The sequence below is a fragment of the Petromyzon marinus genome, chromosome 7 (assembly GCF_048934315.1).
Source record: "Petromyzon marinus isolate PM22_M1 ecotype Great Lakes invasive population chromosome 7, UKy_Petmar_22M1.pri1.0, whole genome shotgun sequence".
Lineage (NCBI taxonomy): Eukaryota > Metazoa > Chordata > Hyperoartia > Petromyzontiformes > Petromyzontidae > Petromyzon > Petromyzon marinus.
Window position 1 is genome coordinate 7,218,489 of NC_133673.1, and position 19,558 is coordinate 7,238,046.

The 19,558-nt window shown below is 42.7% G+C and overlaps 1 protein-coding gene across 4 annotated transcripts in view; it reads right to left on the reverse strand.

The window, feature by feature from the left end:
- Positions 1-581: 581 nt before the first annotated feature.
- LOC116939888 (uncharacterized) overlaps positions 582-19,558 on the reverse strand; it is a 93,483-nt gene continuing 74,506 nt past the window's right edge. For all 4 annotated transcript variants that reach the window (XM_032948888.2, XM_032948887.2, XM_032948889.2 and 1 more), the window contains 3 exons: positions 16,893-17,050; positions 5,928-6,044; positions 582-2,353 (listed from right to left, as the gene is read on the reverse strand). In XM_032948888.2, coding sequence (XP_032804779.2) covers positions 1,698-2,353; positions 5,928-6,044; positions 16,893-17,050 — 931 coding nt within the window. In that variant the 3' untranslated portion in view covers positions 582-1,697. The remainder of the gene's footprint in view (positions 2,354-5,927; positions 6,045-16,892; positions 17,051-19,558) is intronic.

A 19,558-nucleotide genomic window follows, 5' to 3' on the forward strand; every position in this document is an offset into this window, starting at 1 on the left:
ATGGAAAGACAGCTTTCATCCAAATTTAGATGCTGCCAGACGCATTATCTAACAAAAGCCGGGGCTTAGCAACACAACTGCAACCGGCGAAGTCCAATGCACTGCCTTATCTCCGGAATAGAGCTTTCTGTAATCTCTCACACCCGACTGTAAACCCATCTCGATTCACACACGGTGTGGGCAGCACACCCACACGCAGTGCTGATGAGCAAAAGGAAGCCGGAGGCATTTTGCAAAAAACTCGAGACACAGAGCCTGGGAAAGGAAGGACGAGGCCTTAGAAAGACTCATCACGCACATCCGATTAGCACGGTAGGCTCCATGCGACACGAAAGAAGTTCAACATACATGCATATATCACGGTGAATGCAGATGAGTTTTTTGTAGTGTTTAAGGCACTGCTTCTTGCGTGAGATATCACGCTTTAGAAAACCACTCCATCTGACACCAGGGGAGTACATTTGAATGTAGCCAAAGTGCTCTGACCCTTTGAAACTGCCATATTACTTGATGTTCTTAACTCCTGCCTGTGATGGATATATGCATTTAGATGTTCCTAGGAAAATGATTGCACACTGCTGTTTGCATAATCGTTTTATTAATGTGCCTCAGTTATACTGAATCATAGGATTGAGATGAAAACAATCTTTGACAAAAATAAACACGTTCAACGCAGCTAATTTTACATTCCATTGGACACGCAAAATAGACTAAGCAATAATATCTGCGTTAACTTAAAAGCAAAACGTAAATAGTGAACTGTGTAAACAATATATATATATTTTTACGTGTTATTTTGAGGCCCACATATAGATGAATTTCTTTACCGTGTTTTTTTATTTTCTAAAATACCCAAATCTATTCGGGTGAAATGTCATGTCGTTCACACGTCAATTATATCTCAGGTTTTTAAAATAAAAAAAATCCATTAATTGTGATGGCCTCCAATGAAAATATTAAGACTGTAGTCATTAAAATAATCCATAATAGAGTTTTTTTGGTGTCGTTAAACCCGGAACTACCCGACACAGCCAATTAGTAAGGGTTGTCACGTAAACAAAACATGCCAATTCATTACCAGTTCAGCACACCGGTGTGTTGGGGAGTAAACCCACAACATTTAAAATTCGAAAGCCTACGTTTTAAACAGTCATTAAAATTCTCAAACACAGCCCTGGTACCTCATCTCACAGGTTTCATGCGAAAGAATGTGGATTTTTTTTTTAAATGCTCACTCTAAGGTACAGAGATGTATACGAGACATGCACAATCAATAGGCATGAGCATTGGACCTACATTAATGCAGCCGGTTCATCATCAGCACACACAACTATATTGTCATCTTCAATTACAGATACATATTGCATATTCACTTCCTTGAAAATGTAAGTATATGCAGATATTAAGAACTGATGCCTGCATCATTAATACAGCCACCATTGGTTCTGCCTTGGCCTGTCTATTTTAATTGTTTTATCTACTTCCTTATATACATAGTTTTTCATTTACTCATGTTATTGCAATCTTAGTGTTATTCATTTGCTTGTTAACTTAATGAACCATTTATTAAGTAATATATTGTAAAATACAAATGTGTGTTTAATGTGGCAGCCTTGTGGTGTAAACAAGTCTCATGTCATAGCATCAAATGCTAATGTGGAACATAAAGCCAGGCTGCAAGGGCCTCATTTGCGCATTCAGCAATGCAGGTTTTGTTTTCTTTGGCAAATTGGCTCACGAGGCAGCATTCCGGGGAGCTCTGTGTAAGGCAGGGCAATTGTGGGCCTAGGTGTTGCGACAACATCACCCCCATTTAGTTCTGCCAAGGCGGTTGTCAGAATCTCCTGGACTGTACGGCCTCCTGACCCCGCAGGTGCAACACTGCCACAGAGGTAATGAGAACGCTGGCCTGCGAGGATGCCGTGCCTCCTGGGTTCACGGCGCACATTTCCGTCGCTTTGCAGTTCAGATTGAAGGTCTTTCTGGCGGTGTAGATGAGAAAATTTGCTCTGAGGATTTAATTTTGAAGTGGTCCCTCTGCTGCAGTGCATCATCAAGTTCGCGGTTGGCTGTACAGCAACAGCAGAACTGTCGATGTGATGGCCGAGGCTGCGTTTTGCCGCTTGCTCTGGGCGCAACGAAAGGTTGCGTGGAACTTCCTTGGCCAGCACGGCCTGGAGACCAGACCCGAAGCACAGTGGTGGCATTGACCTGATCCAGGAGGACACTGAGTCTCCAAAGGTCTTCGACAGTTGGCTGTGAAGGACACCACTGCTCTGAACACTTCGCTTTCGTACTTGTAATTTTCTGGTTATGCTTTTGATGAGATCTCTGCCTTGTTTCAGCTCATATGCTGCATACAATCACACAACACGGACATCAAAACAAAGAGATAATGATTTCTCAATTAACCAGCACTGACTGTCAGAACGTATTAAGACCAGCACGGGACATGAGATTGTAATATGGCCAGCACCATGCCTCACTCACCAACTTTGTTTCCACTACCTGTACCATATAGTTAATGTTGGCTGAAATACAACTTTCCATTTCATTCATAATTGACTGATGGATTATTTTATATCCAGTATTCACTGATTTTATCCGAGTTTTAATATCTTCATACCTTGTCTGTGCAGTGTTCACTGGTTTTATTCTAGCTTTAACATCTTAATACCTCGTCTGTGCAGTGTTCACTGGGTTTATCCGAGCTTTAACATCTTAATACCTTGTCTGGGCAGTGTTCACTGGTTTTATTCTAGATTTAACATCTTAATACCTCGTCTGGGCAGTGTTTACTGGTTTTAACCTCACTTTAACATCTTCATACCTTGTCTGGGCAGTGTTCACTGGGTTTAAGGGCCATGTGAGACACCTGAAGAACAAAGCCTTTGTAACACCGAATCTCCAGTTACAAAGCAAGTTTAACCACAATTACAACTCAACAATTCCTCAATAAACATTGCATTATTTTGATTTGAAAGCACGAACACCTTTGCAGGCTATAGTTCTAGCAAGCACAACCATTTAATAGTGCTCTCAATTGATGAGCAGAAAAAAACATTAGAATTTTTTTTTCAGTAAAAGTACTGTATATTGAAACAATCTAAATTCAAGAATGGTGTTTGAAATGATAATCAAATCTGTAATCGACGAGAAAACCCACCATAACAGAAACATTATGTTTGGAATTATTAAAAATGACATGGAATTTAATTTACCATGCTGGACATGACTGCATCGATCAATGCGACATATGATTCTCATAGCGGGACCCCGGGGTACCAAATAATACAAACTGGCCGAGGCAATTAAATATTTTATTTCTGGGACACTAATTTTTTCCAGGGGTGTACTTCACTCCGCGACTGGGGTACCAATCAGTCCGAAATCAGCGGTGCCACTCCGCGATGTCGAAACGCAGCGAGGGCGATTGCGCTGAAACCCTGAACGCTCGCGGCACCGTAGCGGTGGTGCATCGTGAGTACAGCTCGTCGAGATGAGTCGATCGCCGCATCGCCGACCATCAACAGACTAAACATGACTGCATCACGGGCATTGTGTGAGAGCCGGGGTACCATGGTACCCCGGGGTAGCGCCATAAGGTTCATATCACCCTTGTCTTGCAAGAGCACTTTAGTTTGGCTCATAAACTTGGCTAACTCCCCAAATTCGTGATAATATCAATCTTTATTTTAAAACATGTGCCGAACTTTTATTATTGTTGGGTGCTAATTTATTCACTTTTGACTATGATGGAGTGATTATAATTCGCAGTCAACAGATGCAAAGATATACTTTGTCCATTACGACATTTTATCTGTTTGGAAATATTTTAGCCAATAAATAGCAAAGAATTGTCTACATTCTTGATATGAAATCCATTGCTGGGAGGCGCATCATCACATGAAATGAAGCGTCTGCTGAATTGTGAGGTTGAAATCAACATGTGAGCACTGCTTGTAAGGCTAGGTCACTGCGTGCTCAAGTCATGGCTGAATTGGGGGATTACTCACCATTACTAAATTATCTCTTTGTAAATGCTAATCGACTCCATTTCGCTAAGTTGCAAGGAGTGCACAAAGACTCAACTGTCCAGAAAGCAATCGTTGACATTAGCCTGATATTTATGTTAATTCATCTGCAAATATGAAGCAATGCCACCCTGCAAGTGCACAAGCGATTCTGCCAGCGAGGGGTCAGGTCACCGGGGTTGCTCCCTGCCACTCAGTAACCTACAGTCAGAACTAACGGCTCCCTGCAGAGGGCTTCGGCACTGATTATCTAACGTGCAGGATCGCCCCGGTCGCCTTCCTGGCCCCGTGACGCCAGGCAATAGCCTGCCATTTCACTCAGCAGACAGATGGTGATGGCACTTTTCCACGAACAGAAAATGCACTGAGAGATGTTATGAATTGACTCAGCTTGAACAAAACAACATGACCTTCTGCTGTGGGGTAAAAAAAACACACACAATCGTACATTTTAATATGCAGTAAAACCGAGCGAAAATAAGTAGCTTTAAAAATAAGCCATAACACTTGAAATGAGGTTGTTTCCTGCTGATGAAATTTAATTATGATTTTTGGCCCGCACCCTTCAATGCTGTTCTGGGTATGTCTGAGTGCGTGTGTGCACGCATGTCTCAAGCAGTGGCGCAGTGATTTGCATGATGCCCTGTGAATCCCATGACCTTTGCTTGATTTCTGGCCACTTATACCATCATTGACAACGGGGTCTTGAGCCTGACCTGGGCCTACCCTAGGTTGTTTCAGCCACAAGAATAATACCTGATGCGGAATGCCAACATCAGCACTGGGGAAATCAAAAGTGTCCAAGTATGGTTATGCCACTGCAACGTATGCAGTGTCATCCTTAATAGGTGCTCGCTTAAAAAGCACTTGACCTCATCAAGAAACGCTTGCCATTTTAAGGAAGTATACAGTATTTAAATGGACTAATGATGTCCAAGCGAAAAGTGTGCTGACTGCAAAAACAAGGGAACATTATTTATGCAATATACGTACACTTTCTCAGAATAGTGGCAACATTTGTTTAGCAATGTAATTATACAGCCTTTTAAATGTGTTTGGATCCTTTCAAGTTGTCCACCATTGGGAAAATTACACAAACAATTGCCCCTGTCAGTGTCTAGCATTGGACTACGCTGCCCCAGCCGAGTGGTGCCGGTTCGATCTGCAGTACGAAAATTCAACCGTGTTCTCTGCACCCCAATTGGCTACACATTGCTCATCCAGCTGTAGGTGCGTGTGAGATGAAGTGAAATGTGATTTACGGTTTTGACTATACGAATGCTAATGAGCACCGATGAACATGCACGCTTGACATTCACACGTGTCCGCACACACACACTATACAAAATCTAATCCCTTTTCAGGATGTGCCACTGAAAGTTTTAGGGCATTAGTTTTCAAGCACATGGTAGATTGTGAGCTGTTGACGACAAATAATAAGAATGATTATATTGCATGGCATCTTGGCGTAGTGGTTACGCTTGTACCTCACAGCAAGATTTCCTGACTCGGGAGCCTCTCTGTGTGGAGTTTGTATGCTCTGCCTCTATTTCCTCCCATAGCTAAATACATACTCATTTGGGATTACGCACGGCAGCAACATTGCCCTCTACTGCGAAAAACTTTGCAGGACCCTCCTGAAAAAGAATCCTGCGACTCAGCAAGGCTTTGCTGGGTAAACAAGCGTAACATTCATCATTGCGATTGAACACGATAAAACAAAATAGCAATTGACTGATAGGTGTGAGAGGTATGGAAGCTAAAACAGTTTAAGAAGACAAAACAAAAGTATTTCATATTTTTTTCTAGCTCAGCAACTTTATAACAACCCTCCGGCTGATCTTTGAAATAAAACATGTTCAGACTTTTTTAAATTAAGCTTGATAGCGGTACCTTTGAGCCAAGTAACAGTCTCGTCTGTGAAGAGATGGCTCTCAATCCACTCAGCATGGTCGTGGATGTAGTCAAATGCAGTGAGGCCTTGGCTGTCTCGCATCCTCACATCAGCTCCTGAGCACACACAACCAGGATCAACAATACACTATGAACGTATACAATAACACGTTCATTAAGGTAAAGAACAGACTTTTTTTTTACGTAAGATGTCTGTAAGTTTCTGCCAACTGGCATATTTGAGGAAATTAATAATATGTTTCCTGAGGTAATGTTATCTCAAGAAAAATATCCTCAAAGAGACTAGTCGCTCAAAATATTGAGATCTTTCAATCCTCTCGGTGACAGTAAGAACACCACGGTACTTTTGGGCTCCAATACATGTTTAATTGTATATGGCATATCAACATTAGACATTGGTGAAACCAGTATTGTAATATTTTCACATGTTCTCCCTTAATACCTTCCTTATACAAAAGATACCACAGCAGATGATATGTGTAAAAAAATCAATAATGGAACGTCATGCATGGTGTTACATTTACCATAACGTTTCCATTTGGCTTTAATTACGAAGTCAAGACGACATTTTACGTTTACTTAATAAATTGACATGGTGTAAAATAATTGTTAATGCCGATAAACGCAAGTCCATATTTTTGATTTAAAGCTTTCGTGACTGCAGTGATTCATATTCTTGGTTCTTTCGGTAAAGTCACGTTGAAGGGAAACAACAAAATAATAAAATATATATTTTATTATTTCCCTTCAACGTGAACAATAAAATAATAAAATATATTTTTTTATTATTTTATTGTTTCCCTTCAACGTGACTTTACCGAAAGAACCAATAATATGCAAGTCCATATTTTTAATTCTCATAAATAAGTTTAACAAGGAAGAGATGAATGTGGCATCGCCAACAATTTGAGGGCTTAATTATCAAGCTATAGTGCACACGAGTGTACGTGACCAGGTCTCACTGCTCCACTGCCGACTAAAACAAAATTCAATTTGAATGCGTGTCAGCTGCTTGGGAAGAAAAAAAAAATCCGCGCTGATATATGCACCAAATTACGTGGTGAAATTCAGTCACATTACCTTGTTATGGGACAAGGTGCCTGAAGTCCTGCATTAAATATTTTATCCCAATCACTTTTTATACAGTGACACTGCGAAAACCCGAAACTTAACAAAGGGAGCTTCGGAAGGTTAGAACTGAATCGCCGCGGCCTTTTTTGACAGCGTCATTTAGAGTGCCATCCATTAGCCGGGGTGAGCGACACTCTGTACACATTGAGCTCGTTGCAATTTCCGTTCTCATTCCGGCAGAGTCACCGAAGATTCACCGGATGCAATGCCGGTGCCTTGCTCGCAATGCGCCAATTTTCATCTCTCTGTTCACGACAACGAAAGTGTGAGGGTGCGGAGGAAAGATTTACGATGTTCTGACACCTCACATTCTCGAGACACTGCTCCGAAATGTGCGTACATGTATCTATATATCTTCATGAAAGTATTATGTCTCTCTGCTTCTGTCTATTTCATTGACAGCAGCAGAAAAGCATTGTGTAGTTGGACATTGTTGTTTCTTCTGCACACAGCAGGAGAGAATATGGGGTAGGCCAGCTGGGTGGCTCAGGAAGGGTACGAGCCATGTTTGAGAATTAAGCCAGGACCTCTCACATAATGTATTCACAAACACTTAGGGTGTAAAAGCGAAAAACAAACCTGTCGCCTCTGGCAGTGTCATGTGCAGCAAGCTTCGCGTCAGCCCGGTCACTTATGGTCACACTCAATTATTTTGAAATGGGGGTCCTCAAAATTAAAACTATTTTCATTAGTTTACACACTGCACTTAACTCTGAGAGTACAATAAGGTGAAAGACTTGAGCCATTCATGGTGTATAACCGGAGCTGGTCAGGTAAAAGTGGTCTGCTTTATGTTTAAGTTTTCACAAATGAACACAACAGTACTTTGTCTCTGGGGTGCACTTAACGCATTTTCAAAGCACAGAGATTAAAATGACACAGTGAAAGAAAGTGTTGTGTGTATATATAGAGAAATCAATATGGAAGACACAGAGTTGACTTGGGGGTCAGATTCTAATGGGAACATCATATTGATGCTTACACTGGAATATGAACCCTACAGACAACCCGAGTTTGATTCCTGACCAATGGCTAACATCAGTGGTGAGTGATATTTGAAGCGACCTGGTCACCCCCACCCCATTCACCAACCACGCTGTGACCAGCTTGGTGAAGTATGGTCAAACAACCCCAAAGAGTGACGTGGCAAATGAGGAGGCCTCCGTCCAGCAGCACTCTGTTGTCAGTGGCCAGGCTGAAACTAAAATTCTGGTGAGATGGAAATATTTTTGTGTGTGCCTCGAGGACTTAACACCCCCAAGTCTGCAGCGAGTTGGCTCCATACACTGACACGCTGCATGAAGTCCCCAAAGCCACCCAGACTCATCTGTCACAATACATCTTTATATATTTTTGGTGTACAGCATTTATATAGCACGCATGGTTTTTTTTTTACAGTCGATACAGCAATATACATATTTTAATTCGCAGCCCTTTGTCAATCCACTCCTGGCTGAAGGCCTCTTCACACCGTGAAGGTGTGTGGAGGTCTTCCAATCACCAAAGGGAATTGAACTCGGTTTGGCGAGTTCATAGCACAGTGCACTAACCACTTGCTCCACCACTCCAATCATATTCTGCTTCACAGTATTGCCTCGTTTTTCAAAAACTTGATATCCGCAAATTTGGCTAACCACGAATCGCATCTGGAACTCTACACGACTGCATCGAGAAAGAGAGAGAGAAAGTGATGACATAAAGTGATGACATAAAGTGATGACATAAAGTGATGCCATAAAGTGATGATGATGCCTCTGCACAGCATCATCATAATCTAAGGCAAGTTCATTTCTAAACTATTATTTAATATTTCGATTTAAAGCTTTCGTGACTGCAAGGATCCATTAATACTTTAATATTACTTAACTTTACGTTAATTATTGCCAATTTAATTGTTTTTATGTTATGATAATTATCATGTATTTAATAGCGGATGCATTTATTTACGGGAATTTATTAAAAAGATAAGTTTTCGTAGGCCAATATCATTATCCGTGAAATTTTCTATTCACGAGCATCTCCAGAACGTATCCCTCGCAAATAACGAGGGATGCGCTATATTGAGATGCCGAGGCATTTAAACGCCCAATAAATGCAAGTCCTTAACTCCTCGCGGCCGACGGTCGTGCCCAACGAATGGCAGCAACACGCAGGACGGAACGAACCGCTGCGGAGATGGAGCGATGATGGCAGCCGCAAGGAGGGAACACAACCGAGTAAAATTACCGCCGAGATGGATTGTAGCATTAAGAGACTGAGGGATGGTAATGATTTAATCAAACAGTGCATAGAGTATGGCTGGTGATAATGATGACATATTTACACGTATTAATATTTTCATACATAACTGCATGTATAATTAGTGTACATAGATACAGCGTGGTAAAATATGGTTTCAAATTCCCATGACCAAAATGGAATGGGGGAGGCCCTCATACAGCAGTAGATTGATAAACAAAAAAAATTAAGTTCTACGTGTACGTGCACGTTAGAATTACTGTCTTTGAACTGGACTGGTTCTGTGTCACTGCCTACTCGGGAAAAAAAAAAAAACAAACCACCCTCCGTGATCGTGCGATGCAGAGGCCACTGCTACCGGCTCTGAGAAGCGGGCACACAGCGGCCTCGCATCAACGCGCAAACGAGACGCGGCGCGCACGTCACAAAGGCAGTGGTCGCCGCTTGTCATAAATAACAGCGAGCGCCTCCAACATCGGCCGCTCTAACTTTCCGCGCACGTCACGTGATTTAACGTTATCGGCAATCCTGACTGTGCACAATAATCACAGCTTTGCCTGCGCCGCGGCATGGATGGGAAATCGAATTTATGGCGAGGCGCCGTGTGCACGTTGTGCTCGCCTGCGACGCACACCAGCTACGACGAAGCTGCGCCCCAAGCGATGTGTGGGGGGCGACGTGGCAGAACAAAGTAACAGGATCCGGTGGCACGGGTGGAGCGCAGTTCACGCGCGACAAAGGGACGGCCAAATCTTTTATTAGGCTGGGCGTGTTAAAAACGTACGTCGTCCGCTTTTTCCTTCTAAAGCCTGCCACGCATTTAAGTCAAGTCGCCGAAGTCAACACTCTCCATGCTCAAACGAGCAATGGCACCGACACTATGCTCTCTTTTAACGGCCGTGATCCAGGGGTTGGAAATGTCACGTTAACCCGCCACGTGTCAATCTCTCCAGAGGATGGGCCACTGCCGAACAAGCTCTGTCCTTGTAAATGTTTCCAGCAGTGACATGCTGAAGTCTTAACACTGCGCTCATGAAATATCATGAGCGTGGACATTTACAGCCAGTTTTCACCAGTTATTTCGCCATACAACCGTGCTGTGTAGGATGAGGGTGACATGGGGAGGTGGCATGTATGTATATGTGGGAGAGGATTAAACCGTAACCCCTGCACAACATGAAACAACCTAAATACTGTGCATTGCAGACTATCTGCAGGGTTGAAATTCCTTAAAAATGAAAATCAAATGTGGGGAATTTTAACCTCGGTGCACATTCTGTGCTATTAAAATAAATTGCATCCGAAAAGTAACGGTCCTTTGTGTGAATGTGTGGAACATTTGATAGCCTGGCCCACACTCGCTGCTTTTCTAACAAAAGTCTATCTCGACTTCGCAATGAAGAACTGCATGTTATTATTTAAACATCATCGGGTTGTGCTCCGCATCATAGACTCTCGGCCTAGGGTTCAGCGGTTTCTCCTCCCTGCTTGTTCTGGCGCAACGGTCTCGCCACATTCTTCTGCTCCAGGACAGCGCGGTAATTTATTATCGTGCACTGATTTACGGCCTTATTTAAAAGCAAACAATTGGGAGGTCTCTCGAAAGCAGCGAGCTTTGAATGCAAACACAAGAGTGTACAATTGAGAAGAGTATCAAAAGCCAGGTGGCACACATTTTAATTTGTGAGGGCATCAATACACCCCGGACAATGGCTCCTTTTGGCAGAGGCACTTCGTCTTGATCACTCAAACGAAACACACTACTTCGCTTCATTTGCAATAAACACACTCTGCAGAAATCTAAAAAATATATTCTTATCATACCCTTTATGAGATCACCATCCTTGTATTGCACAAGATATTTACGTGGCAATGTTCACTGATATTTTGTACGAAGCTTAAACTCTGGTACTGTACTATTTTTCTGTGTGAATCAACAACAGCTAGTTGCATTCTGTTGCACTGTTGTCTTGAAGCATTCGTAAACATTCTTGCGAGATTGGAGACTAGTTTGGGAGATAACAGGTTACGGGCAAAGAAAATAAGGCAGTGGAGGATAACAACAAATTGGGAAGAGTTTTTTTTCCTGGAAATTCCAACCTTTGCATTCGTCTGTGTCACTTGCACAGTAATGATGAGAAAAGCTCTATGGCACTGCACCTATCACAGGAAAAGATTGGTCAAATTGCTCTGGAGATAGTGTCTTAAAATGTAGCCACATTTCAGGTATTCAAAAGCGGTTTCTCATTTCCTTTCTCAATGGCAGTGAAGGAAAAAAAATCAATGAAATAACAACCATCATATTTGTATACTTTAACACTGTACCTACTTTATTCCAACATTGGTGCAGTTATTTTATAGGCTCACTTGCAAGAATATGACTTCAATAAAGCAAACGAAAAAAACCCTCTGTTTTTATATATTTTTCCACTATTCCCTTTGGATGAAAACAGTAGAGTGTATCACCTATCTCACACATATTTCTTGGCCCCCTCCATAAACATTTTACGAACCCCTACTACATCTTGGACAGGCCCATATGCACTTTTGCTGACAGATGTGTAAAAGATGTTACCAGCCAGGCAGAGATCAGGCGTACGTTTGATAGGTTTTTGTTGGCTTAGGTGCGTTGACTTTCACGTCTATGATTTATTTCCCTCCTTTCAAACCTGCGTATTGAATCTGTATTTCGAGCCCTTTCGTGGCGATTAATATGATGCAATTCTTTCCCCCATCTTTTCCCATCCTCTGTTGTTACGTGTGCATTCTTTTTTGTGACGCACCGTTGAAACACTGTGCGATTTTTTTTAAATAAATAAAATTGGCATGTAAATATATTTAACGTAACAATTATATTACATAATAGGGTTTTATTTTTTTACATGCATAAAGCAGTCCATCCTTTACACTGCATTGTGAATGTCCCCGAGCCGTGCATACTGGGCCGTTGTAGCAATTAGTGGACAATTTAGCGAAGAAAAAAAAATCTAACTATAATATACAGTGAGGGAAAAAGTATTTGATCCCCTGCTGATTTTGTACGTTTGCCCACTGACAAAGAAATGATCAGTCTATAATTTTAATGGTAGGTTTATTTGAACAGTGAGAGACAGAATAACAACAAAAAATCCAGAAAAACGCATGTCAAAAATGTTATAAATTGATTTGCATTTTTATGAGGGAAATAAGCATTTGACCTCTCTGCAAAATGACTTAGTACTTGGTGGCAAAACCCTTGTTGGCAATCACAGAGGTCAGATGTTTCTTGTAGTTGGCCACCAGGTTTGCACACATCTCAGGAGGGATTGTGTCCCACTCCTCTTTGCAGATCTTCTCCAAGTCATTAAAGTTTCGAGGCTGACGTTTGGCAACTCGAACCTTCAGCTCCCTCCACAGATTTTCTATGTGATTAAGGTCTGGATACTGGCTAGGCCACTCCAGGACCTTAATGTGCTTCTTCTTGAGCCACTCCTTTGTTGCCTTGGCCGTGTGTTTTGGGTCATTGTCATGCTGGAATACCCATCCACGACCCATTTTCAATGCCCTGGCTGAGGGAAGGAGGTTCTCACCCAAGATTTGACGGTACATGGCCCCGTCCATCGTCCCTTTGATGCGGTGAAGTTGTCCTGTCCCGTTAGCAGAAAAACACCTCCAAAGCATAATGTTTACACCTCCATGTTTGACGGTGGGAATGGTGTTCTTGGGGTCATAGGCAGCATTCCTCCTCCTCCAAACACAGCGAGTTGAGTTGATGCCAAAGAGCTCCATTTTGGTCTCATCTGACCACAACACTTTCACCCAGTTGTCCTCTGAATCATTCAGATGTTCATTGGCAAACTTCAGACGGGCATGTATACGTGCTTTCTGGAGCAGGGGGACCTTGCGGGCGCTGCAGGATTTCAGTCCTTCACGGCGTAGTGTGTTACCAATTGTTTTCTTGGTGACTATGGTCCCAGCTGCTTTGAGTTCTGGGCTGATTCCTCACCGTTCTCATGATCATTGCAACTCCACGAGGTGAGATCTTGCATGGAGTCCCAGGCCTAGGGAGATTGACAGTTCTTTTGTGTTTCTTCCATTTGCGAATAATCGCACCAACTGTTGTCACCTTCTCACCAAGCTGCTTGGCAATGGTCTTGTAGCCATTTCCAGCCTTGTGTAGGTCTACAATCTTGTCCCTGACATCCTTGGAGAGCTCTTTGGTCATGGCCATGGTGGAGAGTTTGGAATCTGATTGATTGATTGCTTCTGTGGACAGGTGTCTTTTATACAGGTAACAAGCTGAGATTCGGAGCACTCCCTTTAAGAGTGTGCTCCTAATCTCAGCTCGTTACCTGTATAAAAGACACCTAGGAGCCAGAAATCTTTCTGATTGAGAGGGGGTCAAATAATTATTTCCCTCATTAAAATGCAAATCAATTAATGACATTTTTGACATGCGTTTTTCTGGATTTTTTGTTGTTATTCTGTCTCTCACTGTTCAAATAAGCCTACCATTAAAATTATAGACTGATCATTTCCTTGTCAGTGGGCAAACGTACAAAATCAGCAAGGGATCAAATACTTTTTTCCCTCACTGTACCAGCACGAAATAGCTTACTTTTAAGAACAATGTGACAGGATGTTTTATAGCCACAAGTTAACCGACGGGATGTTCCCTAGATAAGACAGCTCATTTATTTAAAACTGTTCCCACAACACGTTCTTATTAGTGGCTGGGGATGTGAGCTGGGGTGGCCTGCCAGAACAGACATTGCCTTGAGGTTTTGCTCTTTGACCATTAAAGAGCAAAACCTCAAGGCCATCTGCCACTTACATTTGCAAGTGATGAGGCATCGTTACTATTTGTTTTATTTTGTATTCATTAATCACATTTGCAGCTCTGTGGTATGGTGGTTAACAACCTGTTACTGGGTACTGGCTTAGCCAATTCGAATTGAACCTCGGTCAACTTTTAACGTGTGGAAGTAACATATATATAAATAATCGTGCTGTTAAAACAGCTATACACGTGTCCATTTTCACAATTACAAAAACAAAGAATCCCCATACAGCCTCAACAGACTGTAGTGGCGGGCCGTGTATTTTACACCTATGCCTTCAGCGCTATCCTCCCGCAATTAAACCGCCTTCGAAAAACCTCACCATGACACTAGAGCTATAGACTATTGTCATTCGACGTAACCACCCCATATTCACAGTGACAGTAACTTTTATCGAGTGGAATAAAGTGATTTTAACAAGAAGCTCAGCACCTATGAGAGTTAAGATACACTAATTGCAGAGACATGAATACATGGTGGCTGAAACCATCAAGGATGTACCACGATTACGAATTATGACAGAACGCTGCATCACAAATAGACATCGCATAGCCAAAATCAATTTCATTACCAAAGAAACAAGAGCAAACTCACAACAACCAGTCACATTTACTCATACGACCACCAAGCAAGCCAAAATGCCCTAAAGCACAAATAACACAATCAGGATTCAACAGGCTTCCCCACAGAAAAAAAATCTAAAGCACTACATCTAAAAATGTAAACGTCACGAAAGAAAGTGAGACTAGGTTTTCCCCTTTTTTCTGGCAACAAAACAGGTGTTGAGATGTTAAAACACCAAACTGAAACATTTTACAAGAAATCTGGTCTGCGTTAACCACAATACTTGTGGTCAGAATGCAAATAAAAACATACTCTGATAATATATGCATTGTCCTTGAAACTGATTGGTCCACACCAGAGACATCTTTCTTTTGAGCCTCATCTCAAACGGTGTTAGACCAGAGGACGCCAAAAGGCCAGAAGAAAGGGGAAAACCTATTCTCATATTTTGGTACTGGCAAAGGAGGCCCTATTATGTAGCTGCTCACCCCTAGCTCTCATTACTCTGATAGTGACGTTGTCTTTGTGTTGTTCGCCTTTTGGCATCCTCTGGTCTAACACCGTTTGAGACGAGGCTCCAAAGAAAGCTGTCTCTGGTGTGGTCCAATCAGTTTCAAAGACAATGCCACATATATTATCAGAGTATCAATCTTGATTCGAAGTTCTCGAGACTGCAGGAATCCATACTTTTTCGGTTCTTTCGGTAAAATCACGTAGGAGGATTTCGGTAAAGTCACGCACAACAGCTGCGCCAAAGGAGGATTGACAAGCCGGTCCTGCTTTGGCATGCCGATCCTGCTTTGGCATGCCGATCCTGCTTTGGCATGCCGATCCTGCTTTGGCATGCCGGTCCTCCTTTGGCATGCCGATCCTGCTTTGGCATGCCGGTCCTCCTTTGGCATGCCGATCCTGCTTTGGCATGCCGGTCCTCCTTTGCACGGTGACGGGACTCCTTTCCATCTCGGACCCCGCCTATTTGCCCTTGGGTGACGCCCACCTCAAACCTCTACGTAACCTCTTGTTGCAACAGACCTTTCTTGTTCAGCAGTTCTGCTGCTGTGTCTATCTGCCTGATGACGATTGCTTGTGTTGCGATCAAAACGGCGTGATTTATTATTTCTTTTTTCTACCTACGTGACTTTATGAGAGTATGTTTTTTGTTTGCATTCTGACCACAAGGATTGTGGTTAATGCAGACATGATTCCTTGTAAAAGGTTTCAGTTTGGTGCTTTAACATCTTAGCACCTGTTTTGTTGCCATAAACAAGGGGAAAACCTCTTCTCATATTTTGGTACTGGCAAAGGAGGTCCCATGATTTCACGAAAGAAAGTTTAAATAAATCTAAGATGATGCTACGTTACGTGCTAGCTAGTTTTACTTCGGTTAGCGAACTGGCCCTCTGATGACGCCAAACGAACAATGTTGACGTAGGCGGCTAGGCCAGCTAGAAGGCTCTGGCGTGTCAAAGAATACGCCCAAAATGTCAAACTCGAAATATGATTGGTTAAAGAATATGACGATCAACAACATTGTCCCCATTTACTTTAACAGCAGAGAGGTTTCACTCGACATTCTAAAGGCCTCAGGGTAGATTTTTCACTCGGAGAGGCGGAGACAGCACAGGTAGAAAATCTGGTGCCCCATGCGTTTGTCGCCCCCCCCCCCCGCCCACTGCCCTTCACACTAGGGCTGAACGATTTGGGGAAAATATTTAATTGCGATTTTTCTGACAGATAATGCGATTTTATTTGCGATTAAAAATTTTAAAGTCAAGCTTCAGTTCAATATTCACTGTGTAATAGATTTAAAACATGTGATGGAGCATTACCACGTGATACCGCCGAATTAGAACTGCTCTATATATTCTAATGCAAGGATGAGAACTTAAACGATATGAATTGCTTCCAACATGTATTTATTAAAATATTTTAATCGAAATAGAACAATCAAACATAAAACAATTGTTGAGTTAAATTAAGTTATAATAATAATAAAAAAATCCAATTCAAATAAGAAAGTAATAGGACCTTTCAAATCGCAGCCTTTGCTATTTACTAATCGCATCGTTTCAAATTGCGTTTTCGATTTTAAATCATTCCGCCCTACGAGTTCACGCCCGGTGGCCCACGCCACCGGGCGTGAACTTCGCTTGCGCGAGTAACAACGGAGGCCGCCGTGAGCTCGGCTCACCGTGGCTCAGCAGGAGGGCGGCGGCCCCCATGCTGCCGGCGAGCGTGGCCTGGAAGAGGGGGCTCTGGCGGCTCGCGTCCACGCCGTCCACGGCGGCCCCGCGCTCGATCAGCAGCTCCACCAGCTCCGGGCACTCCAGTGCCGCTAGGTGCAGTGGACTGCCGGTACGAAGAGACGCACCACACACACACACAAAAAAAAGATCCCACCTCTAGCCTAAACAAGACTGTTGGGGCGCAGTCACACCGTCAGTCGACACATGAGGAGGGTGACACACAAAACACTGACACACACGCGTGCAGACCGCGGTACATACGCATAATATAACGCACACGCGCACACAGTCACACGACCAGCGAAATCAATGAAATGTTATTTTAAATTGATTTAGAAATTACTTTGGAGCTGCTGTGAGTATAGTGGAGAGATCAGCAAAACAAGCCTCACATCCTCTAGGTGCTGAATTAAAATCCAGCTTGAGCTGATTAAATCGTCTGTAAAATTGCTCTTTGCCTGATCATATGTAAATTAAGTTTTCCTCTTGTAATTTGATTGGTGGATTGCTTATGGGTGGGGTAAAGTGTGAGCGCCATCACCTATATCAGCTGCCAAATTTGCGCTCAATGAGTACAAAATACTCTCATAGAATGCGAATCAGAGTAATTGTATCACTGACACACTGATTTACAGCCCTTTGTCGAGCCACTGCTGGATGAAGGCCTCCCTGCACCATTAGTCAGGGGGTTTGCTTGAATATTCTTCACCACGCTGGTCGGTATGGTTTGGAGAAGGGGGGGGTTATATACACAGAGACACGGTCAGATTTAACTCACTACTGATGTCAAGCATGGCCAGGCATCAACCTTGGATCGCTGGGTTCGTAAAGCAGTGCGCAAACCACTGCCGCCACCATACTGTACCTGGGCTAGACAGTTATTCCAATCCCGTATTTAAAAAATACATGACATCTTTTTTATGCGCACCATGTCATTGTTGTGTTTATGATGGAATAAAGACTGCATGGGGTATGAGTCACATGATGGTGGAGGGCCAACTGATCCTGGCAGGTCACCCTGTAGTGGTGGCGTGCTCATGGAAAATTTGCAAAGACAAGAGAGCTCCTCCCAGCTTACTGTAAATGCCTCTGCCGACTTGTGAATCACACCCAATGTACTTTTTTTTTTAAATAAGGGCATCATAGGCAATGCAAAACTTTACAGAGGAGGCAAGCTCCTCTCAACGAATGACTTCAGCCAATTAAGCAATGGGCGTCTCCTTTATAAAAAAAAAAGTGTGCACATGTCTGTGCGAGGTGAAGCTAAACTTTATTTCAAGCGCACAATGCACTTGTTTTGTAATTCACAAAGCCGTATATAAATGCCTGTACTCTATAATCTCGAAATGGCAAAAGTGATGCAATCTCAGAATATCCGAGTTCAATATACTCACAATGCCTGCTGAAGATTGTGCTCACTATAATACCTTATTAGGATTCAGGTGATGCACCGTGAACGCTATTGGAGGCAAATCAGAAAAAGCTAACGCACAAAAAAAACGGGCTTACAAAAGCACTGGGGCGACAATAACAAATCTCTCGGACAATGCAAAAACACCTCGTAACTGTCAGCCTGTTGAAGTCTCTGGGCTTTATACGCAGCCAAGTCTTGAAATACAACTGGAACATCATTCAAATATCTCATGCTTTTTTTTTTGAAGGGTAATTTTCAGCCGAGCAGATATTTCACATAATTCGCTGCACTGTGAGAGCGCCAATCAGAGGGTTGATGCAATCTGTCCATAATGTTTTCAAAACAAGTGAACCCTTCGAAAGCTATTTTTACAAGGCACTCCGCTTCCTACATGCGCAATTAGTAAATGTGCAGCGCTGATTTAAATTTCACGAAAAAGTACAGCCTAGCAGAGCGCATGCAAATTACATAGGACACGCCAAAACAGTCCCATGGAAATTCTAAACTAAACTTTTTATTTTGCTAGCTAAGGCCCACTGAGCTATATTGCTCTTTTTCAGAAGCGATCTGGCCACAAATGATACCTCAACGAAGTAGCTTATCACGTGGAAATGTATAGCAGCCAAATACTCTAGACCCATGTTTTTAAATGTGGAGGGAAAATCCGGAGGACTCGGGAGAAAAATCCACGCGACCACAGGGAGAACATGCAAACTCCAAATATACAGGCATCAGGGTCGAGATTGAACCCACGACCCCCTGTATACCTTCGTCACTGATTTATTTATATGCTCATACACGGCATTCAAGTACTAAGAAAACTATATTTCTGGTATGCACTTGAGATATCTGTGGTTCTGGGCTTGACTTTCCAGTACAGACAAAGTAACCATTGCTCACTGAAGGAGGCGCTTAACCCTAACGTGACATTAAAGTTCATTGTGGACTCAAAATAGATGCATACTTTGACAAGTATGAGCTCACAGTTGTTTAGACTATTCCAATGTAAAATTGGGGTGATCATAATTCCCTATGATTTATATGAATCAATATTCATCATTACGTCTTGTCATTGTGACGCAGTGGTTCCTGGTCACCCGAGTTCGATTCCTGGCCAGAGATACTTTCAGAGGACAGTGACATCTGAAATGGTCCTGGAATGGGGAGGCCTTCATCCAAAAGTGGATTGGCACTGGG